The 25,139-nt window shown below is 45.4% G+C and overlaps 1 protein-coding gene across 1 annotated transcript in view; it reads right to left on the minus strand.

The window, feature by feature from the left end:
* SLC38A9 (solute carrier family 38 member 9) overlaps positions 1-25,139 on the minus strand; it is a 405,919-nt gene that overhangs the window by 252,422 nt on the left and 128,358 nt on the right. Inside the window, 1 exon segment of the mRNA XM_069222157.1 lies at positions 7,901-8,071. Within this exon segment, the coding sequence (XP_069078258.1) occupies positions 7,901-8,071 (171 nt within the window).

The raw sequence follows: 25,139 nt of genomic DNA on the forward strand, positions 1-25,139 counted from the left end.
GAGTAAGAACAAACTCAGGATGAATAAAAAAAACTACAACTGTGGTTCACAAACCAAGTTTCTAACCTGTACTCTGCAGTTCTCCAGTATTGATATATTTCATAGATTCACATTCTCAAATCTTCCACCATCGTCCTGGTGGGAGTCCCACGATAAAAAGCAGTACTATGTAAGTAAATTATAAGTCAAAGAAAGCAACTAAAATTGTTAACCAAGTCACATTGTTTTAATAGACCCAGAATTCAGCCAATCAGAGATAAGATCCCGAACAACTGTTCCCCTGCAGAGCCACCATACCTCAGATTTTGTGCAGGAGTATAATAAATATATATCAACGAGGTATAAAAGTGATGAGCCTAAACAGGGAGATGGGCAGGTTGCATATGAACCTATAAAATATATCAATACTGGAGAACAAGAGAGTACAGGTAAGTAACATGTTTTTCTCAAGTATTGAATCTTTTGTACGTTCACATGCTTTAATCAGAGTAGCTAGCAGTAAGTAAAGAATAAATGGTGGATGGGTCAGCAAAACCACTCTCCAAAGAGGTGCTAAGGAAGTAAGACATGCACCAGCAGGACAATAAACCCAACAGATGAAACAGTGGTGATACAAGTAATAACAATAAAGCCTTAAACATATATTGCAGTGAAATGAGGAAAATACAATTGTACCTTAATGAAAGAGGCGACATAAAACTGCCTGTCCAACAGCAGCCTCTGCTTTTCATGCTGAATGCAAACAACAGTGTTTGACGACATATGACCACATTGTCACTCTGCAAATATCCGTAAGTGATACTCCTGCAAACAAAGCCATGGATGTAGCCATCTTTCTGGCTGAATGTGCATCAACGTTAGTGGTCTTCCGGATTTGTCGTGGCAAAATGCAATTGCCGCCGACACCCAACAGGCTATACTGGTTCTTGAAAATGTATGACCTTCCTGGGAGGTGCAAAAGAGAAGCTGATCCAATTTCCTGAAGCTTCTGTTCTGTGAATATAGAATTTCAAGCAACGTTTGACATTCAGAGAATGGAGAGCCCTCTCCACCGCTGAAGAAGGGTTCTTAATATAAGTTGACAGAACAATAGGTTAATTCAAGTGAAAAGAAGTCCGTATCCTTGGGATGAACTTACGTCTGGTTTTTAACAACACTTAGGGGGTCATTCTGACCCCGGCCGGCGGCGGAAGTCGCCGGCCTGACTGGGACCGCCAGAATACCGCTGCGCGGTCAAAAGACCGCCGCGGGTATTCTGGGTTTCCCGCTGGGCTGGCGGGCGACCGCCAGAAGGCCGCCCGCCAGCCCAGCGGGAAACACCCTTCCGTGAGGATGCCTGCTCCGAATGGAGCCGGCGGAGTGGAAGGGGTGCGACGGGTGCAGTTGCACCCGTCGCGATTTTCAGTGTCTGCATGGCAGACACTGAAAATCATGGTGGGGCCCTGTTACGGGGACCCCTGCAGTGCCCATGCCATTGGCATGGGCACTGCAGGGGCCCCCAGGGGCCCCACGACACCCCTTACCGCCATCCTGTTCCTGGCGGCCACAACCACCAGGAACAGGATGGCGGTAATGGGGGTCGGAATCCCCATGGCGGCGCAGCAAGCTGCGCCGCCATGGAGGATTCCCCAGGGCAGCGGAAAACCGGCGGTACACCGCCGGTTTTCCGTTTCTGACCGCAGCTGTACCGCCGCGGTCAGAATGCCCATGGGAGCACCGCCAGCCTGTTGGCGGTGCTCCCGCGGTCGTTGACCCTGGCGGTTTTTACCGCCAGGGTCAGAATGACCCCCTTAATCCTCTCTGACTTGTAGAAAAGGCTCTGGTGACTGCAAGGGCTTGAATTTCACTGACCCTTCTTGCTGACGTGTGGGCCAATTACAGGGCTCTCTTCCATGAGACCTGCTTCATATCTGCCTTATGGATCGGCTCAAATGGCGCTTTTATGAGTTAGTAAAGAACCATATTCAGCTTTCAGGATATTGTAGGAGGTTTTACTTGTGGAACAACTCCGAATAACCCCTTCAGGAATGTTTTAACAAGTCTAGTGGACCACAGCAAGATTTCACCTGTTTTTCTCCTGAATCTGGCAATTACTGCTAAGTACACTTTTTTTTTTAAGCATGCGACTAGGCTCACTTTGCCAGGTGAAGCAGATATAGTGATACCTATTCTGGAAAAGAACAAAAAAATTCAGATCATTTTTGATACACCAGTAGCATAATATCTTCCATTTTGCCATATAAGACTTGATTGTGACTGTTACAGGATATACTTTTATTTGTCTGGTATACTCAAAGAAACAAACTCATTTTCATGAGGTGCCATCGAGAGATTTTATTTGAGGATGCAATACCTGGCCGTTTATCATGGAAACCACGTTCTCTATCAAGGGGTGGACACACAGATAGGAGGAGAGGTCTGTGCACCAATATTATCTCGGCAATGCAGGCGCTAGCAAAATGAGATGTCATGGTTCCCTCTTCATCTTGCGTATCACCCTGGGAATGAGAGGAAAGGGAGGTAACGCATAGGCAAACATTCCTGTCCATTTTATCTGAAGATCATTACCCAAAGACCCTCCCTGAGGGAACCTGCTTGTGAACATTCTTCACTATTTTGATGAGCAGAGTTGCAAAGAGATACAGATTTGGGGTACTCTATTTGTTTTTAAAATCTGTGACAGTTGTTTCTCATTCATTTCCCATTTGTGGCACTGACTGCCTAAAGAGTCCGCCCAATCGCTGTCCATGCCGGGAACCTATTTATGAAGATCTGTGACAATTGTTTCTGATTCATTTCCCAAGTGTGGCATTGACTGCTAGAGATTCCACCCATTCGTTGTCTATGCCTGGGACATGCAAACATTTTGCATTTTTTTGTTGAGTAGAGTTGCAGAGAGATCCAGATTTGGGGTATCCTATTTTTGAAGATCTGTGACAATTGTTTCTGACTCATTTCCCCTTAGTGGCATTGACTGCTTAGAGAGTGCGCCCATTTGCTGTCTATGCCTGGGACATGTTCGACTTGCAGAGAAATGGAATGCATTAGTAATCACTTACAAATATGCTGAGCTTGAGAGGAGAGGCTTTTTGATCTTGTTAACCCTTGACGAGATGGAACATGGTGGTGGTATTGTCCGTTCTCACCAGGACAGAGGAGCTGCGAATTCTGGCCAGGAATGCTTATAACCCCGGGAATACAGCCTTCAGTTCTAGAAGACTGATGCGCATTTGTGCTTCCTTTGTAGACCATTTTCAGTGGATTTCCAACTCCTGAATATGCGCTCCCCAATTTTTCAAGAAAGCGTCCAGTGTCATTGTGATGTATGGTTGTACAGCTTTGAAAGATAGACACGGAGAGATATTGTCTTGCCATCCCCACCATGACAAAGTTTGTTTCATCGTAGGGGTGATTTTGATCGAAATAACAGTGAATCTGTTACCAATGTGCGTCCAATTGCTTCTGCATGGCCTCATGTGTAGACAGCAGTTTGGAATTAATGGAATGCACGAAGATAGCATTGCAAAACACTGACCAGAACATTGTCACTTAAGTAGACTTTCTTTTTAGAAGAGAAGTAGCTGTCTCCATTATTTTCTGAACCCTTTCTCAGGTCGGGTAAGCTCTGTGAACTGTGGTGTCTTGAATGGCCCCCAGACATTCCAACGATTGGGACAGAATCGAGGAGAGTTTTTCTGCATTAAATTTCAGCCTCAAAGAACAGCTGTCAACAGGCCAAGGTGGATTTTTTTACAGAGAGGAATGTGGGCACCTTGATCAACCAGTCCAACCGGTAGGGAAATACCTGGTGCCTGTTTCTTTTTTAAAAAGCAGCCACTGGTACTGTGAACTTTGTGAAGATCCTGGGAGCCGACTGTAGGCCAAAATGCAGGACCTTGAACTGGTAATGCACCTTATCACCTTGAACCTCAGGAAGTGCTGATGGGAATGTGAAAATATGCATCTAACAGACTGAGAGACATCATGAAATCCCCTGTTGACCAGCAACAGAATTTCTTGTGGAGAACACATTCAGAAATGTTTTTTTACATACTTGTTCAACTGCCTGAGATCCATGACCTATCTCCATTTTCCGAACTTTTTCTTGATGAGGAACAGGTCTGAATAGAAACCTTTGCCATGCTCCCGGAAAGGAACTACCTCTATTGCTCCATTTGAAAGAAGCAGACTTATCTCTTGTTTTAAGAGAGTGAGATGTTGATGCATTATCTTGGAAGGGGGATAATAAGGGGGTCTGGAACAAATTCCAGGGTGTGACCATAATGTATGATGTCTAACATTTATTTGTCCAAAGAGATGCTCTTCCAATGATCATAAAAGGTGGAAAGATAGTGGTTCAAAGATTGGACTTGGGGATGCGTGGTGAATAGTGGCCGAAAAATGTAACTGTCTTTTGTAGAATCTTTGGCTTTTCCTCCAGCAGGGGGTCTACTTCGAGCTGGATCCTATGAATCTGTATTGGTAAAATTCCTCTATGACTGCTGCCCAGGGTACAGAGGATGATACCCTTGTTGTGTATATGGCTGATATCTGTAGGACTGATAGAAAGGCCTTTGAGTGAACTGCCCTCTTCCCCCTCCTCCACAAAAGGACTGAAAGCACCTTTGCTGCAACATTCCTGTGGAACATCACATTTCAGTATCACCCTGGATGGCTTGAAGAGCATCATCTACACGTTTACCAAACAATTTTTCCCAATCAAAGGGCATATCCAGAATAGTTGCTTGAACCTCAGGGCGGTAAGAGGAGGCTTTTAACCAGCCCTGTTGGCACAATACTGCTGCATCTGCCATCTGCCTAAATGCAGTGGAGGAGATGTCAAAGGTAGTATCTATAATTTCAGATGATTCAGTAGCGCCTTCTTGTAGGATTTCTCTTGCCTCCTTTTTCTTATCTTCCAGAAGAAAATCTAAGGAAACGGCTAGATCAGACCACGTTTGGTAGTAGTAGCAACCCTGAATGGCCAGTGTATTTGAGCCTCTGATGGAATTAGCTGCAATTGCTGCGAAACGCTTACCCTTGTTATCTAGTCTCCTGCCTTCCATATCTGGTGGTGCCAAACAGGGGACAGAAGGATTTCTGGAGCATCGCTGTGCCACTTGCATACCTACAAAATCTGTGCGACAATGGCCTATCAAACAAGCCGGTGAAGAGTCTGGTGCCTTATATTTTTTAACTAGCCAGGAAACAACAGTAGTGACCAAAGCTGGGAACTTCATCAGTTTAAGGCCTTCTTCCCAAATATAGCTAGCAATGGGGATAGATCTGATGGATTTTCTTGTTGCGTCCTTAAAATCATACAGAAAGCATTCTGTTGGTTTCACTGGGCGAGGCAGATCAAACCTCTTAGAAGCACATTCCAGTAATTCATGAAACCTGCCTATGTCCTCAGGAGGAGAACCTCCTGGTGAAGGCAATGGTGATGGCAATGGTGATGAAGGGGCAACATAGTCATCCCACTCCTGACCCGATGTAGCTGGGTCTTGAAGTAGTTCTCCTTCCCCAGGTTGATCATCAAGATTGTTCTAGATATAGTCATCGCCCAGGGTGATGGGAGGTAATACTGTCCTGTCCTCCTGCGCGTGAACAGGTGTCGGACTCTTAGACAAAGGTGTCATGCCAGGTGCATCTAAGAGACCTGGAGTAAGAGGTTTTGGCACATTTGATTCTGAAAAGCACATTAAGCATGTGTCTCAAGTTGGTGACCAAAGATAGCCTCCCTTGAGCACTGGTGTTCCTCACAGGGCTCTTCAACAAGGTAGTGCTCTTGGAAGAGTTATAATGCTGAGACACAGCCTGCTGGCAAGAAATGAAAGAATAGCCCCCCTCCAGGTAGGTGGGAGTGTCTCTGTCAGGTTCTTCTTCAACTGTCTCCAGGCACTTTACCCTTAGTTAAGAAGGGCTGTATGCTGGACCCAAAAGTCATTCATTTCCTGATTCCACCATGTCAAGGAGATGAGATGGGGTCAACATGAATACCTTACATGGTGTTGTATAGTCTGGCTGTAGTTGTATGGAAACTCCTTCAGCAGTGAGGGCAGCTTTCTTCTGCCTCATCGACAGGCTCATCAATGATGGTGCCGACGACTAAAAGGCGATCTCCTTCCGAAGTAGGTCTTGACGATGGAGATTTAAAAAAACACCATTGACAGGATGGGCGTCAACAAAGCTGTTGTAGTTGATGTTGTCGGAGTGACCGTCATCACTGTGGGGACTGGAGGTGACAGGGAACATACTGTCTATGAACTTCTCGTGGACATAACGGCTGGCGCCAACAGGTTAGTCGGCGATATAATTTTCATCAACTATGACCCTTTGGGAGGAGTGACAGGCACAGAAGAAGAGGAACAAGATCTCTTCTGTGTGGAACCTAAAGAGGAATCCTTAGAGACTGATTTTCCAGACCCAGAGGTTTTATTACTATCTTTCAGGCTTTTGAGGTCTTTGACACATAAGGGAGAGCCCTCAATTTTGGGTTCATGCTCAGGTGGAGAGCAACTCGGACCCTCATCCTCATTAGAACTAGATTACGACCGGGACTTCTTCTTTGGGTCTATTAAAACAATGTGAATTGATTAACAATGTCAATTGATTTTACTAAGTATTTTCACGTACACATAGTACTGCTTGTTTTGTAAATACCCTGGGGCTCCCACCATAATGACTAGGAAGATTCAAGCATGTACATCTAAGAAAGATTCAACACTGGAGAAACCCTGTTTAAATATCCTGAAAAGGTATGGGTAACCTACCCCTCATCACATACAAAGACATCCCTGACTGCACATCCTACTCAACTTGTCACCAGTCTTCAACTCTGCTGATATTCAAACTCTCATCAATATGCTCTCAAAATGCAAGTGTCTCATCGGAAGAGTATTTTATCATTTTGCAACTTCTGTCACAGGTTGACCATAACTGAGCCAGATTGGCACCTGAATATTTCAGCAGGTAACTGTGAACTGCAGCTTCCAACAAAGATCCATTCTCTCCCCACAGGTAGTAAACCTGAATATAATACCAATTCATGTGCACCTCGCAACCAAGACAAATTCATCAATATGTGAACAACATGTAATTGTGCTTTAAAGTCTCAACAGTGAAAAATATTTTGTTATGTCTGTCGGCTCGGACAGCTCGGATATCTCACTCTGAGCCATTCTCCTCTAACAGCACAACCATTACTGGCATTCCACAGCACCTGCATGTTTGTGTCAGAGGTGTCAGCAGAGTGGCTTGTGCAGGGCAGCTTGTGTTTCTTTCCTTCTGGAGTGGGGCTCGCCAGGCATTTCATTGAGGACTATTACCACAAGCAGCAGGTTCTGTGCTGATATGCACAAAATAGGCCTCTATCTAGTGCAGTACAGTGGATGGTAAATGATTGATTGGAATGCTACCCAGAGTGATTGCTAGTGGTTTTGACTATCTGCAGGCATTCCTCTAATCAATTTCTGGTTTTCAGGGGGAAGCAGCCCAGGCAGAAACTCATTTTATTAAGGGAACAACTTACTTTTTTATTATTTTTACATGACAGGCGTATGAAGTGACGGTGCCCAGTCAGCTCCCTGCATCCCTGAGACAGTGCATTTACTTTGCTAGCATACAGTTGTTTGCGTGCAATATGATGGCATAGGTTTATAACAGCACAGTTTTCTGTATTTTTCCCTGTAGTCTGCAGGCACATACAAAAATATCAGAAGCAATCTAAAGGTCTGGAGTTCAACGTAAAATTCACTACTCAACATATTTTCCTTTGACAGTATTATACAATGTTGTTGTAGCTCAGGGAAAAAACAGATGTATAAGGCAATTTGGTGTCTGTATCCCTTTTTATTAAGTGGTGTGAGTTAATTCAACAAAAATGGAAAACAATACTTACTATATATAAATTTGCCTGTGTTAAAGAGGAAGTTAGACATAAGCACCCAGTAAACAATGGTGGCTCCAAGAAGTGACACCATAGAGAATAACAGGCTAGACCACTGGCCAAACGAGCCAAAATAGTATTTGCACACATCTGGAAATTCCCAGGTTGAGGTGTCGATCAAAGCTACAACAGAAAAGATAGGAATAACAATTCAGATACCTAACAATGTACATACAGGGATAAATTGTTTGGCATTTCATGTACTGGATAGTTTAAGATACTGGGAATCATGAACAAGTGACAAACATGAGAGAAGGACCTACTGTAAAAACAGTCTTCAGATAGCGAACACTAATGTTGCAGCCAGATTCAGCAGTATGGACTAGGAGGGGGGGTTCTTTTTAGAGCAGACCATGAGAGCTTTCATATACGAATATAAGAACCCACACTTCAGAGTCACACAATAATTGTAAAGAATAATAGTCTTTGTATGAGAAAATAATTGAAGTACTAATAAAATAAAGCTGAGCAGCACTCAATGCACAATGTAAAACTACCAAAGCAAAGTGTGTATACATTTCTATTCATCATTAGAAGCCCACTGGAAAAACAATGTACAAGAAGCAGTTGGAAAGGGGCCATGAGGACCCAGAAGGAAAATGTTACTTACCTTGTAAGCATCTGTTGGTGACATGTATTTCTGTAGCTTCACATGTTGTGCATTCCTCTGCCATCTAGTGTTGTACTCGGGCGTGTACACCTTGGTTTTCTTCAAATTAAATTTTTTCAAGTCATGGGACCTAGTGTCTCCAACTATAAGTGATATTGCAGATGGACATTGGTTACATTGTTAGATTGTTTTTAACGCACGGATAGCAAGATTAGAAACAGAGCATATAAAAATAAAGGAAAAAATTACGATGCAAAGCCTAAAAATAAAGGTAACTTAAGAAAAGAAAAGGCATTCTGCAACAACTTCAGGCAATGGAGGAGGAGGGTGGGTACATGTGAATCTACATCACTATATGCCACTTACAGATGCTTACAAGGTAAGTCCAAATTTCTGTTCGTGGCATGTGTAGCTGTAGATATATGTGTTGTGCATAGAATGTAAAGTCCTCCCAAAAGCAGTGTCTTAGCCTGAGGACATTCCAGAAGGTTGGAAGTCTATGTGCAACAAGACAGCCTGGACAACTCTAGCTTGTTGCCTAGCCAGGACGTCTGCACAGTAGTGTTTGGTAAAGGTATAAGGGGTAGAAGAAGTTGCTGCTTCACATATCACCTAATAGCATGTTACCTAAGAAGGCCAAAGAAACCCCTTTCTTGCAAGTGGAACGTGGTCTGGGAGGGACTGGCAGGGTTCTTTTTGCTTTGATAGAAAATGTGTATATACACATGGCCAACCATCATGCAATCCCTGCATTGGAAACTGCATGTCCTTTGTCCTTGCAGTAATAACAAAAAGGTGCTGTTGAGTCTTACAGAAGGTCTTTGCCCTATCAATATGGTACATTAACACTTTTTTGACATAAGGAGTGCGCACAGTATGTTCTGCTACCATTTCTAGGTGTGGAAAAAAAGTGAGCGATTGATTGGTTAAGGTGAAAACTGGAGCCCACCTTAGGCAGGTGTTTTGGATTGGTTCTGAAAACCACTGTCTTTGTATATTTGAAAAAACAGCTCTTGTAAGGTAAAAGCATGTATTTCACTGACTCTTCTGAGAGATGATGGCTACTAGGAAGGCGACCTTCCAGGACAAAAATTGAAAAGGAAAAGAGTGAAGAGGCTTCAAAAAAGGAGGCCCATCAGTCTTGTGAGGAGAATGATCAGGTTCCACACGGGAGCAGAGGGCACCTGTGATAGAATAATACTTTTTAGGTCTTTCATGAATGCTTTAACGACTGGAACTCTGAAAAGTGAAATATGCTGCCTATTCTGTAAATAGGCTGCTATGGCAACCTGATGTAAATGTACAGATGTATAAGCAAGACTAGACTTCTGAAGGCGAAGGAGGTAATATAATATGTTGCACAGAAACTTTGAGCAGAATGATGTATTTGGGGAGACAATAGTGCATAAAGCATTTTCATTTAGCTGCATAACGCCTTCGTAGTAGGTTGTCTAGACTCCTTAAGAATAAACATATACTCCTGGTGCATTAAGGTAACCAAATTCTAAGACCTCAGGAGCCATAGCGCAAGGTTGAGCTGCAGAGGGTTGGGATGTCTGAGAGTGCCATGGTTCTGTGTGAGAAGATCTAGCCTGTTTGGGAGCTTCTCATGTGGGACAAGAGAGAGTTTTAGTAGTGTGGATTACCATTGTTCAAGTGCCCAGATTGGTGCTACCAAAATCAGCATGAGAGATGTCTGTATCTGCCTTCTTACCACAAAAAGTAGAAGTAGGAGAAGAGGAAAAGCATGAGCAAATACTCCAGATCAACTTATCCAAAGCGCATTGACCAGCGACTGAGTGTGATAGCCTGGTTGCAAAGTTTGGGCATTTTGCTTTTTCGGCAGTGGCAAACCGATCTATTTGTGGGAACCCTGAGAGTGAAAGTACATTTTTAGGACTTTGGTGTAGTGTTTTCACTCATGGTCTTGATGCGCCCTGCTGAGCAGGTCTGCTAGATCACCATCCACCCCTGTAGTAACCCTGTGAGGTAGCCTGATGCAGTGGCCTGGTGAATGTGGCAGAGGATTCTAAAGTGGGTGCCTTGGATGCGCCACGAAACTGTGAGCAACAAAAGGAGCCTCGAGTGGGCGGTATTTAGGGGGCACCCATTGCTTTTGCTGTTTGTGTCTTCTTCTTTTTTTTTATTTCAAGCATCTCATCAACCTAAAGGCCAAAGACATGATGGCCGTCAAAAGGCACATTCATTAAGTGTTGTTGCACTTCAGGTTTAAACCCAGAAACCATCAGCCAGGCATGGCACCGCAAAAGAATGCTGGGGTTAATACTGTGAGGCTGTATCAGTGGCATCTAAAGCATATCGAATATTACTATTTGAGATGGCCTTTCCCTCTGCCACTAATGGCTGACATTTTTTGTTGCACTGTTCTGGGAGATGTTTCACCAAATCTGCCATTTGGTGAGCGCAGTCATACCAGGGGAGTAAGCTGATGGAGTTGGCTATCTACTTATGAGGAGGATACTGTACACCATTTTACCCCAAGCATCTATTTTCATGCTCTCCTGATCAGGGAGTGCATAATCAGTGGTCTGGGGGCTGGCATGCTTTCAGGCCACGTGTACCACCAGGGAGTGAGAAGGTAACAGGTCACAAATATATGGAGGATCACTAGAGGAGGCTTTCTTAGCTACTCTGGGAGTATAATTCTTGCCTTGGCTGGCTCCTTAAAAATCTCTGTGGCCAGTATGAGGTCCACTGTTAGCATCTGGAGACAGTGGAGGATGAGTTGAGTGGAGGACAGGGTTTCCACAAGGAAATCATCCTCTTCTTGCTGCTTGTGGAACCCAACACTGTGGAACATAGAAGCCCTGTGTAATACCTTATGATATGTGGTGACATCATCTGGGGGGAAGGCTTGGCAGGATACAAATCTGTATCTGCAGGGGGTTCATTATTGTATTCATCTCAAGGTCAGTGCCTTGCAGGTCTTGAATTGATTGAGTCATATGGGTCTTTTCCCACCCCAGAGTGTGAAGAACCCTAGGTGACTGGTGTGATGACATCAAAGGCAACACAGGAGGTAAAGGAGGAGGAGGAAGGTAATGTGAAGGATGGCCAGAAGTACAGGAGAGGCAGCCCTGCCATGCTTTTTAGACCTCTTGGGAGTGATAGGCATCAGTGGGTTGATGGCCTCCTTGATGATAAGTCCCCTTTTTGGATGGTCACCTCCAACTTCCACTGCTTGATGCTGTTGCTTTTGACCTGAAAGTGGACTAAGGCCTGCTAGCAGACCTCAGTGCCAGTGATCTTCCCCTTAAATTGTACTGAAACGTTTGCAAACCCTTTTCCACACCTGTTAAGCCCAAGTAAATGGTACCAGTGGTACGCAGGGCAGGGATGGTAAAGGAGTCTACAGGACTGCAGCATTGATTGTGCCATCCTGCCAGACCCGAGTAAGAGTAAACCTGCAGAGCTGACATGTCAGCCTGTACAAGCAGCTTGCCTGCTCTAGTTCAACTCTGCCCACACCAAGGGCATGCAGAGTCCGCTCAATGCCACTGCACAGGTCAGTCACCACCTAAGGCGGGCCTCCTATAGGCAAGGTGCACCGTGCTATGAGTGTGGACATATATACACAAGCATATATGGCCCTGTGATGCATTTCAAACATAATGCTACCGCAAGTGACCAGAAGTCCATAGGATAACAATGGCTGGCACCCGGGAAGACACCAGATGTCCAGCTCTAAGATGGTCCAGCCAATTCACTCTGTGTTTGGCATCAAACACTGTGCTTTTTAACCCTGAGCTTGATTCTTGTGCCCAGGGTTAGCTACCATGTACCCTGGTGCGACCTTAGAGGATACCCTCCAAGATACCAGCTTTCCTCTAACTTGGCAGACTCTCCTGAGACATTTGCCACCAAGACAAGAGTCTGTCCTCCTGCTGATCATGATAACACTCTCCCCCTCCCCCAGGAGGGAGACAAAGGACCTGGGCAGGACAGAGGTCCCAGCATCTCCCTCCAAGGAAGGCTAGTGTTTACAGTAATCAAGGTAGTGAGCCTCAAAGGCTTCACCACACTTGATGTGTGATCTCTTGTCCCCCACTCGAAGACAAAGCCCTTCCTGCCCTGACCAAGCTGGCACGCAGGAAAATGATATATTCAGGAGGCGTACATCCCTCCCAAAAAACTAGTCACACCTTTAGAGTGAGCTAGGCAGTCTGTGCAGCCGAACTAGGGTTCTACCATGTTAGCAAACCATAGTAATAGTGAGTTCTGGGTAGAAAAGTGACTTAAACCCACAGCAAGTCATCACGTCTGGCACCAGAACCTCAGTTCTGACTTTGAAATGAAGAAGAGGCACAAACAAGATGCTGTAACCGACAAAAGGACTTCGGACTCCACCGCTACGCAGAGAGAGGACACTTAAACGCCCTGAGGAGACCATATACTGGAACTGAGTGATCAACGTGTGCCCGTGGTGAAAACCCATTGGTCCCAACAAAAGGGATTCCAGTGGACGCCAGAAGCTAAAGCAGACTGCCCTGACGGTTGGTATCAGTCACCTGCAACCTGCAGAATAATTGTCATGCTTTATGTCCAGAAGTGCAACACGTCGGGCCCCTCGAGTGAGCCCAAAGAAAGTTGGTGGCCTGCACTCCGGGAGTGGTAGTGAGGCTGTCACCAAGTTTGAAGCTGCTACCCCCTTACGGGCAACCTGCAGGAAAAAAAGTAACTGTGCCTTACTTTTGCCGCTGCCAAGGCTGGTCTGTCACCAGCCTGGTAACAACAGCTTCTCAGACATCACCTATTCCAGTGCAGATCCCCAGCATTGTGGCTGACGCAAGCTACAAACCCACTCCTGAGAATCTGCATCCTGAAGGAGGCGACTTCAAGAGGAGTAACAAAGCATCTATGGCATGACCAGTCACCATGAATGACAGCTGCGAGGCCACCTCTGCACAGGCAGCCATCGGATGTGGTAGCACATTTCCAGCTGTGGAATCCAGGTCCTGGGACCCCAAAGGCCTCTAGTTTCCAAGGGTAGAGGGTGAGTCCACCCCAAAGTGTGCTTTTGTCAAGTGCTGCATTTGGACAGCACCCACAGATCCCATTAGCACCAATAACAGCTGGAGCACCTCAGTACCAGGACACCCCAGACAAGGTAACTAGAAACTGTCTGTTGAGGCTTGGTCTAGGGACCTGCAAGACCTTAACTCCAATTGGGTTACCCAGAGCTCATCCTACAAGTGACAGTTGCACACTGAGATTTTCACCATTGACTTCAATGAAAATTGTTTGACAATTCTTAAAAAATTCACAGCTTTGGTTGTCTGTAAGATAACAAGTTTGTTTTGGTGTCTAAATTAAGATAACAATCTGCTTTATATTTCTAAGTTGGTGTTGGATTTCTTTCGAGTTGTGTCATTAACTTATTGTCCATGTGGGTGTTATGAAATGCTTTACACATGTTCAAGTAAGTAGCCTGACTGCTCTTTGCCACGCTACCAGGACTGAGCTATTGTTTACTAGTGTGAACTTGAGGTCCACTTCTGGGTAACATGCTAGTATTACTTGGTACGACTCCCCAGTCATACCACATAATACTGCCACTTTAATATACTCTTCAAAAGTCAACTTTCTCTTATGAGGTGTAGTGTCCTTCAGCACCTGTGGAGGCTTTGCCAAGATTCTCGAAGTGGCCAGCTGAATAATTATCGTCTGTTGTCGAGTGTCCAGATGCTCTTGAAGCCGGTCCAGGATTGTTTGCCTAAAAGTCCTTGGAATCTGCAGAAGAGGTAACAGTGAAAGAGGGCCTCGATCAGATGCATGGTCACCCACCAGATTGTGCAGAGCTCAATCTTAGCAGGCCTCAGTGCCAAACTCGACTTCAGCTCTGAACGTGTTGGTGCAGGATGTCTCATTCCGAAATGTTCAACAGCGTTTGGCTCCAAGGGTGTCTGATGATGTGCTATCGGATCCAGGGCCGAGGCAGCGGACAAGGCTCCATGCTTGAAGGAAAACATCGGCACCAAAGGTGGCATGGGTGTCTGGTCTGTCTCGGAATGCCAGTGTTGATCATGGCTAGAAGGCAGCGGTGCACCAGATACCTCATAGGCACAGATGTTCGAGGCTCACGCCTCTTGATGTTGAGTAGGGGAAGCATTAGTTCTCACTGCAACCTTTTGTTGCTGCTGGACAGGCGGAGGTTGTTCGCCCCCCAATATCCACCTCGGAGTCGGCTCTTCCCGGTGAGAACGCTGATTCCATTTCAGCCCCCAGAGAACCTGATTCTTCTATCTCCTCATGCTCTATGAAGATATCTGGATTGTCATTTGCTTCTCATCTACATGCCACGGTGGGCGAGCGATGTGACTAGCGCATCGGTTTTCTACAGTCTTTTTGTTATGGAACGCAAAACACGCTGAACAGGAGTCTTCTCGGTGGTCGGGAGACAAGCAGAGATTGCAAACTATATATTTCAGTTAGTACAAAACTGTTGTTAAGCCACTTACAAAGGAACAACGTTTAAATTTAAATGTATGATTCTGATAGGCATCAACAAGACAGATGAAGACTAACAACATATACCTGAAATAGCTAAAACAATAGAGAGGATAGTTAGAGATGGGTCCTTGTGCTATAAAACATAGTGCCAGAAGCGTGCTCAACAGGAAAAAAAAAAGGTTGAAGTGTTACCTTTGATAGAACTTTACTACCCCTCAATTCCAATAGTAGACAAGTTATTTTACCCTCTTTCTTTGGTACAACTAAGTCTCCAAACCCATGATCGGATACTTATCCAAAATTCAGTGGTATTACCAGTTATGCTAGAAATCATTTTATCTTGCTAGGATCGAAGGAAAGCGGTCAAAACACCACAATCTGGTATGCTTATTCTTGTTTGTCAAAAGTAAGGCAGCCGTTAACAGTGGCTGTGATGAAACATCAATACTGTTCCATTACTGTGAGACTTTGGACCCTTATATCATAAATTACACTGAGACTGTTTTATCAAGTTAATCAACTTTTTAAACCAAGTCGTTCTTATTGGGTTCTATACCTGGTCCTTTTCTTGGATACAGTGCTATGACAGTAGCCAAAGCATAATTATAATTAAGTACATATTCTTTATGTTTGGAACGGATAAGGAATATGGCATAAAGTCCACAATACACCAAGTCGGTTTAGTTTTAAGCAAAAAATATAAGGATTCATTTTTGATTGTGGTTCATGAAACTATGTATTCTAAGGATCAGACAAACCTTATTGTGATATCTCTCTGCCAGGGAAGGGGAGCTCAGCCTCCTTCCTTGTAGGGCAGCACTACATCTCGTACTAGCTTCTCTAATGCCATAGCCTCAAGCAAATAACACATCAGATTCTGATGGCTCCTCCCAGATGATGTTGCAGGCTATCAGGATTTCATTAAGGTCAAAGCCAGGGAACAAACATCAGTACGATATTCTTCCGAAATCGTTACAGACCCACTTAGGTTCATGTGGGATAGTGGAGACCAGCTCAGCTCAGAGTCAAGGCTAGAAGAGCAAGTGCACTGGTTAAAGGAGTGGTCAGATCTAGCAAAATGGGGCCTGGCAACATTTTGTGTATTGGATACCTCTCTCCAAGTTGGTACATCTAAGTTCGTCATGTTAGTATTGGATTCATCGATGGTGATGCACCCAGCCATATATTTATATACCCAAACAAAATAGCATCACCATTATTGGATTCCCGTTGTGAACTCTTAACTCCAGCACATACATATAAGGTCAGGCAGGCTCTGAGACCTAAACCTGAGGTTAATAACTGATAAATAACATACTGTGACAGAGACATAGAACAGAGATGGGTTAAGTTGTTGAAGTGCATATTCTGAGCTAGGCAAAATCTTACCTGAAACTGTAAGTCTAATGACTCCATAAATGGGCTGCACAACAAAAGGACTTTTGTACAAGAGGATAACTGTGATGCATTATGGGACCGCTTGGAGTGAGCTAGAATAGCTTGCCTATATTCAGTATAAGTAGAACTTACAGATCACTGATGAACTTGCAAATTAAGATATGCCTACACCTGTGCAATATAAGATGAAATTGTGCATTTGAAATAACTCCTGAAAAGTGTGCATGACAACAGTGAGCAGTTAAACAAAATGAAACCTGTTGACTACTAAGAGATGAGTGAGTGTTTCCTCCCTTAATTTTAATCCCCTCAAATAAAGTGTGATTTGGCATTCCTTTATATAATTTTAGCTAAGTAAGGGAGGGTTTTATGTGGAATACTAGTGGGGGGAATTCTTCCTATAAAGACTGATATGAGCTAGGAAATGTTTCCCAAATCTAGAAAACTAAGTTTCAATGACAAAACCTGTGGGGTTTGATAGACCAAACATATCCGTCCACAAATACAACCCATAAGAAAATAACGGGCGAGGATCATTTCACCGGTTAAAAATTGGGCTTTATTGAAAGAACCCTGTAATACTGCCTTTAGAAAAGTAAAAAAAAAAAAAAAAAACGTATTAAAATAAGTATTATAATAAAATAGATATAAATGATGTAAGAGTCACAAATGTAATTGCTTAGTGGCAGTGGGGCAAAACAAACAAATGCAATACAACAAATATATTGCAGATATATTTAATAGCATTAGAGTTGAGGTATTTGGTGGTGGTCCTTAGAAGGCACTTAGAATAGTATTTAAGTAAACCATAAATATAGGTACGGGTTATCTTTGACATGGTTACCTCCCTCCCCCCCCCCCCCCCCCACCCCCCTAAACACACATTTTGCCTGGTACTGATGCTGACTTGACTGAGAGTGTGCTGGGATCCTGCTAACCAGGCCCCAGAACCTGTGTTCATTCCCTAAAAATGTACCATTGCTTTCACAATTGGCACACACCTGGCACATAGTTAAGTCCCTTGTAAAAGGTACCCATGGTACCAAGGGCCCTTTGGCCAGGGAAGGTCCCCAAGGACTGCAGCATGTATTATGCCACCCTGGGGACCCCTCACAAAGCACATGCACACTACCATTGCAGCTTCTGTGTGTTGGTGGGGAGAAAAAGACAGAGTCGACATGGCACCCCTCTCAGGGTGCCATGCTCACAAACCACTATCTGTGGCATAGTTAAGTCACCCCTCTAGCAGGCCATACAGCCCTAATGCAGGGTACACTTTACCACAGGTGAGGGCATTGTTGCATGAGCAATATGCCCCTACAGTGTCTAAGTCAATTCTTTGACATTCTAAGTGCAGTTTGGCGATACGGAGTATATGGGCTGGGAGTTTGTCATTATGAACTCCACAGCTCCATAATGGCTTCACTGAATACTGAGAAGGTTGGTATCAAATATCTCAGCACAATAAACCTGCACTGATGCCAGTGTTGGATTCATTGAAAAATGCACCCAGAGGGCATCTTAGAGATGCCCCCTGTATTTTAGCTAAACTTCTAGTGCAGGACTGACTGGTCTGTGCCAGCCTGCCACTTCCAGACAGGTTTCTGACCACATGGAGTGAGAGCCTTTGTACTCTTTGTGGCCAGAAACAATGCCTGCACTGAGTGGAAGTGCTTCATACCTCCCTCTGGAGGAACTGTAACACCTGGTGGTGAGCCTCAAAGGCTCAGGTCTCTTGTTACAGTTCCCCAGGGCAAGTTCAGCGGGAACATTAGGAAAAACAAGGAGAGTGACCACTTCAGCTAGGACCACCCCTAACGTGTCCAGAGCTGAAGTGACCCTCTCCTTGAAAACTTCTCCATCTTGGTTTGGAGGACATGGTCCAAAGGGAGTGGACACCAGAAGGGCGTAGTCACCCTTAGGGAGAGTGGCCATTGGCTACTGCCCTGCGACTCCTGTAAATCCCCTACATCCAGGTTTTAAGGACTCCCCTAAACCTAGCTGGTCAGATTCCTGGCAACATTAAGAAAAAGACAAGAAGAAAGAAAGACTGCTTAGCTGACCCCCAGCAGAGAAGACTAAAGACACCAACTGACTTGGCCTGAGCCATACAGGCCTGTCTCCAGCATCTAAGGCCCTGCTACAAAAAGGTGATGCATCCTGCAAGACCAGCGACCTCTTAAAAGCCTCAAAAGAACTGCCTGCACCCCAGAGGACCAAGACCTCCTGTGGACAGCGGCCCTGTCCAGAAAGAAACTCCAGCAAAGGGCTCCAGAACCACCACAGATCCGCAAATCTTTCTCACTTTGCACCCAACGTCTGCGGCCCGTGTCCAGGTGGCCCAACCAACTAAAGCTGGTACCCAGGCGAGTCTGACCTAGTGTCCACCCTGGGTTGAGCCCTCCTGCCCAACATGACGATGTCTGCAGCCTAAATCCAGAGAACCCCCATGACCGCGAGAGAACCGGACAAAGAATTCTGACGTCTAAAGGTACCCCAGCACCCGCAGCCCCCTTTACCTTGGGGAATCCAACCACCAGCCTTGCGACATCCAGCAGATGGCCCTCTTCCATTTCCAGCCTGTGATTTCCCACAACTGACCCCCTGGACCTAGTCTGCAGCATCTTTGTGACTCCTGGGGACCCTATTGAAAAGCATTGTCAACCCAGAGCTGTGTTTGCACCCTACACCTAGCCGCCCCTGTGCCACTGAGGGTGTGTGTTTGGTGCCGACCTGTGGCCCTCCCCTGGTGCTCACCTAAACCCCCCTAGGTCTGCCCTCCGAAAACAGGGGTACTTACCTGCAAGCAGCCCTGATTCCGAGTGCCCCCAGTCTCCATAGGACTCCATTTTAAATCTTGTATCATCTTTGACCTCTGCACCGACAGGTCCTGTGTTACTGGTGGTGGGTGTTTGGGGTTTAACTTGACAAAAATTGAAAAGTAAAAGAGTGAAGAGGCTTAAAAAGGAGGCCCAGCAGTCTTGTGAGAACTATGATCAGGTTCCACAGGGGAGTAGGGGGTGTCTGTGATAGAATAATCCTTTTTAGGTCTTCCTTGAATGCTTTAATGATTGGAACTCTGAATAGTGAAATATGCTGCCTATTCTGTACACAGGCTGCTATGGCAGCCAGATGTAAATGAACAGATGCATAAACTCTGAACAGAATGATGTATTTGGGAAGACAACGCATAAAGCGTTTCCATTTTGCTTCGATATAAGTCCTAGTAGTAAGTTGTCTAGCCTCCTTAAGAATAAACATATACTCCTGGTGGATTAAGGTAACCAAATTCTAAGACCTCAGGAGCCATATCGCAAGGTTGAGCTGCTGAGGGTTGGGATGTCTGAGTGCACCATGGTTCCGTGTGAAAAGATCTAGCCTGTTGGGGAGTTTCTCATTCCACTAGGTGTCTAGTTTTCAAGAATGCACAGGTTTGATAGGTTTTCCTAGGTGCCGGCTGAGCTAGAGGCCAAAATCCCCAGCTAGGCACTTTGAAAAAAACAGGTCAATTTTCTTTGGGAAAATGTTGTGTCCACGTTGTGTTATGCGGCAGTTCCTGTCACAGGCACTAGGCCTACCCACACAAGTGAGGTACCATTTTTATCGGGAGACTTAGGGAAATGCTGGGTGGAAGGAAATTTGTGGCTCCTCTCAGAATCCAGAACTTTTTTTTATCACTAAAATGTGAGGAAAAAGTGTTTTTCTTTTGTTTGTTTTTACACATTTTGAGGTTTGCAAAGGCTTCTGGGTAACAGAACCTGGCTAGAACGCCACAAGTTACCCCATCTTGGGTTCCCCTAGGTGTCTAGTTTTGAAAAATGCACAGGTTTGGTAGGTTTCCCTAGGTGTTGGCTGAGCTAGAGGTCAAAATCCACAGCCTGGCACTTTCCAAAAAACATGTCAGATTTCAAAGTAAAAGTGTGATGTGCTCATATTGCGTTTCATGTCGCGGGCACTAGGCCTACCCACACAAGTGAGGTATCAGTTTTATCGGAGGACTTGGGGGAATACAGAATAGCAGAACAAATGTTATTGCCCCTTGTATTTCTCTACATTTTTGTCCTTCCAAATGTAAGGCAGTGTGTAAAAAAGATGTTTACTTGAGAAATGCCCTGTAATTCACATGCTAGTACGGGGACCCAGGCATGTGCAAGTAACCACTGCTTCTCAACACCTTATCTTGTGCCCATTTTGGAAATACAAAGGTTTCCTTGATACCTATTTTTCACTCTTTATATTTCACCAAATGAATTGCTGTATACCCGGTACGCAATGAAAACCCATTGACACGTGCAGCTCCTTTATTGGTTCTGGATACATAGGGTTCTTGATGAACCTACAAGCCCTATATATCCCCGCAACCAGAAGAGTCCAGCAGATGTAAGGGTATATTGCTTTAAAAAAATCTGCCATAGCTGGAAAAAGTTATAGAAGAAAACGTGGACAGAAATAGCTCTTTTTTTTTTTTTACTTCAATTTCAATAGTTTTTTTTCTATTTTAGCTGTTACAATCTGTAGGAAAACCTTGAAGGATCTACACAAAGGACCCCTTGCTGAATTCAGAATTTTGTCTACTTTTCTGCTGTACAGGATCCAACACTGGTTCCACACACATTTATGGAATTAACTGGAAGGAGGCTGAAATCACAAAAAATTTGTAAAAATGGGGTATGTCCCAGTAAAAGGCCAAAATTGTGTTGAAAAATGTGGTTTTCTGATTCAAGTCTGCCCGTTCCTGAAAGCTGGGAAGAGGGTGATTTTAGCACCATAAACCCTTTGTTGATGCCATTTTCAGGGGAAAAAACACAAGCTTTCTTCTGCAGCTATTTTTTCCCACTTTTTTGGAGAAAAAAAAACTAAGGGCCATATTTATACTTTTAGACGCAAATTAGCGCCGGCTAACGCCATTCTGAAGAGCCATGCGGGCGCCGTATTTATTCAATGACGTTAGCCGCGTTAGCCGCCGGCGCTGCCTGGTGTGCGTGAAAAAAAAAGATGTACACCAGGCAGCGCCGGCGTAGGGGAATATGGAGCTTGGGCGCCAAAAACTGGGGCAAGTCAGGCTGAGGCAAATTGTTCGCCTCAACCCGATTTGCGCCATTTTTTTCGACTCCCAACCCCCATTGAAATGACTCCTGTCTTAGCAAAGACAGGAGTCATGCCCCCTTGCCCAATGGCCATGCCCAGGGGACTTCTGTCCCCTGGGCATGGTCATTGGGCATAGTGGCATGTAGAGGGGCACAAATCAGGCCCCCCTATGCCACAAAAAAAAAATAAAAAAATTTACTTACCTGAACTTACCTTATGTTCCCTGGGATGGGTCCCTCCATCCTTGGGTGTCCTCCTGGGGTGGGCAAGGGTGACAGGGGGTGTCCCTGGGGGCATGGGAGGGCACCTCTGGGCTCCTTCCGAGCCCACAGGTCCCTTAACGGCTGCCCTGACCAGGTGCTAAAAAACGGCCCACTCCCGGCCGTGATTTTTGCCCGGGAGTGTAAATACGGCGCAAAAGCCTCGGAGTCAATTTGTTAGACGGGAACGCCTACCTTGCATCTCATTAACGCAAAATAGGTGTCCACGCTAAAAAATGACGCAAACTCCATGGACTTTGGCGCTAGACGCGTCTAACGCCAAAGTATAAATATGGAGTTAGTTTTGCGTCGGAATTGCGTAAAAAAAAACGACGCAATTACGGTGCAAACAGAGTATAAATATGCCCCTAAATTCTCACTGTATTTTGGCTAATTTCTTGGTATCCTCCAGGGAAACCTAGAAATTCTGGGTATCTCTAGAATCCCTAAAATGTTGTAAAAAAGGATGCAAATTTGGCGTGGGTAGCTTATGTAGACAAACAGTTATGAGGCCTTAAGCACGAACAGCCCCAAATAGCCAAAAAAAGGCCTGGCACCTGAGGGGAAAAGGCCTGGCGGCAAAGGGTTTAAAGGAAGGGGTGATTTGTTGAGGTTACCCCCAACACAGAAAAGGAAAAATATATTTTAAAAAAGGGAGTTGGGGTAATACAAGAATATCAGCCATTTTAAAGATCAACAACCTGTAAAACATGCGTTGTAAAAATATGCACGCTAAAGGCATGTCTGGTAACGAAGGCAATTTGTGTATACAGCCCGGAGGGAGGGAAGGGGGGAGCGGAGAAGGAGGTCACACAGAGAAAAAAACATGCCCCAGGGAAAGAAAATTGAGGTTCAGTCAAAATGTGACAACTTTTTATCTGCTCAGATGCCAGAGAGATGGTTAAAAATTAACTGAATGCCAAAAAGAGTTTTGTATTTTTTCTCTAAAAGTTTCCTTTCCTAAATGGACCATGTTTTCCTTGTATATCTCTTTGGAGAGCAAGTACTATAAAGATGGAGCATCTCCAGAAAAAGATTTAGATTTTATTTAAATTTACTGGTTACCTTTTTGGTTACTAGTCAAATAGGCCCTCATTACGACCCTGGCGGTTGGCAGAGAAGTTGGCGGTCTTACCGCCAACAGGCTGGCGGTAAAAAAAAGTGAATTATGACCATGGGGGTTACCGCCATGGTCATTCGCCACTTCTCCGAACCGACCGCCAGGGCGGAGACGACCGCTGGGCTGGAGACTTGAGTCTCCAGCCCAGCAGCCGTCACAAGACCGCCGGCGGTATCATGACCCGGCTGACCGCCATGGATTTCATGGGGTTGGGCACCGCCATGAAATCCATGGCAGTAAGCACTATCAGTGCCAGGGAATCCCTTCCCTGGCACTGATAGGGGTCTCCCCCACCCCCAATTGTTTCCCCGGCCCCCCTCCATCCCCCTGCCACCCCCCAAAATGGCAGGACCCCCCTCCCCACCCCTACCCCCGACATCACTACACAGACACACACTCGACACGCATGCAGACACCACCAACATACATACCCGCACACACACGAACAAACATGCCAACAGACACACACACACACAGTCATACGCGCACACCCACATTCAAACATACACGCACACCCACATTCAAACATACACGCACACATCCATACAGACATACATACAGGCAGACACGCACACATTCCCAAACACACTACACCCCCCGCATGCATACATGCACCTACACACCCCCTCTTCATACTCACATGCACACCCCCATGCATGCACACAACACACAACACCCACCTGCCCCCCTCCCCTAACGGACGATCAACTTACCTGGTCCGTTGATCCTCTGGGAGGGGACGGGATCCATGGGGGCTGCTCCGCCGCCAGCACCCCGTCAACAGAACACCACCACGCCGAATCACGTAACGTGATTCGGTGGGCGGTGTTCTATTGACGGGGCGGTGGAGCAACTTCCACTTCCCCGCCGACCGCCCGTATGGCTGCTGGCGGCTCTCCGTCCGGAAAAGGACGGAGGGCTGCCAGCAGTCATAATTTGCCGAGCGGAAAACCGCCACCACCGGTGGTCTTCAGCACGGCGGTCCCTCAGCGGTCTTGTGAAAAGACCACCGAGGATGAAATGACCCCCATAGTCTCTTTAATTCTAAGGCTTCTGGTTCCTATGGAAATTATTAATAAAGAGAGGCAATAAGTTAGTTGTTGAAGTGTAAGACATCTAAGGGCTTTAAAAGTGAGGCACACTAGGATGAATTTGATTCTGCAGTCAATGGTAGCTAGAGAAGGTGCCTCAGTACTGTGGTCAAATTTTCTACTTACCATTAGCACTGGAACATGAAAGTGCTGGATCTGAAAGCGCCTGTGAGATGGGTGGGGCACACACTGGATGAAAAAAAAGAGAGAAACTCCCTTTACAGTTCAAAAAACTGCTCTTTGATTCAGTGATAGATCACAAGGAAGAGACCTGGACACATCTCAAAAAGGCAGATGGGGCGGATAAGGGAATAATAAAGAGTAGCACTGGTGGTGAGGGGTCTGGGATAAACCTTTAGATGAGCATATCACAGTGGCTGGCATCTAGGTGTGAAGTCTGGTCACTCACAAGAATTGTGTTGTGGGGCAATCAGCTTCAGAGTCTTGCCTGCTGTGACAGACATGCTATTTTAAGAGCAAAGAAGAAAAGGAGAAGTGTCAAGTTCAAAAGAAGCAGAGCCTCAACATAAACCTTCAAATAATCCGACCTTAAGTAACATTTTGCTGTCTGGAAACTATAAGAATGGGAGGTTGAGACCCCCCAACATTTCTCATCTGCCAAGCAGGCAGGTAGACTATGTGAGAAGGGGAAACTCTGCAAGACTGCTACCTGTAACCAGGAATGGGGGCAAAGGCCTGCTAGTCTCTCTGAGAGGTGAGGGTAATTCACCCAGGACACCAAGATGAACTATCCTGGAGCCTGAAGCACCACCACCTGCCTACTTGCCAAAACTAGTGTGCGATTTGAGGAAGAGGAGAGCATTGGAAGTGAGGTGCAGTGGGAAGCCCTATGCGAGGATTCCCTGAACAAGGTGGGAGCCTGTGCACTGAGCATGTCACTACTCGTGTGCTGTGTTGGCTCTATGACCCCCATATGCCAGAAGGAGGCAACTGGAGAGTGTGATATGGGTAGAGCACCGTGCGAGCCCTGGTCGAGCTCGTACCGTCACCCTGAAGGGAACACCAGTAAAATTCGCTCTCCACTGTATCCTTCAGCCTCTATGTCGTGATCCAAAAGGTATGTACGAATTTTGTTGACAAACTCTTTTCTCCACCCAACCTCATTCACAATAATGTAAGATGAACCCCAATC

Source organism: Pleurodeles waltl, chromosome 1_1 (assembly GCF_031143425.1).
Source record: "Pleurodeles waltl isolate 20211129_DDA chromosome 1_1, aPleWal1.hap1.20221129, whole genome shotgun sequence".
Taxonomy (NCBI): domain Eukaryota; kingdom Metazoa; phylum Chordata; class Amphibia; order Caudata; family Salamandridae; genus Pleurodeles; species Pleurodeles waltl.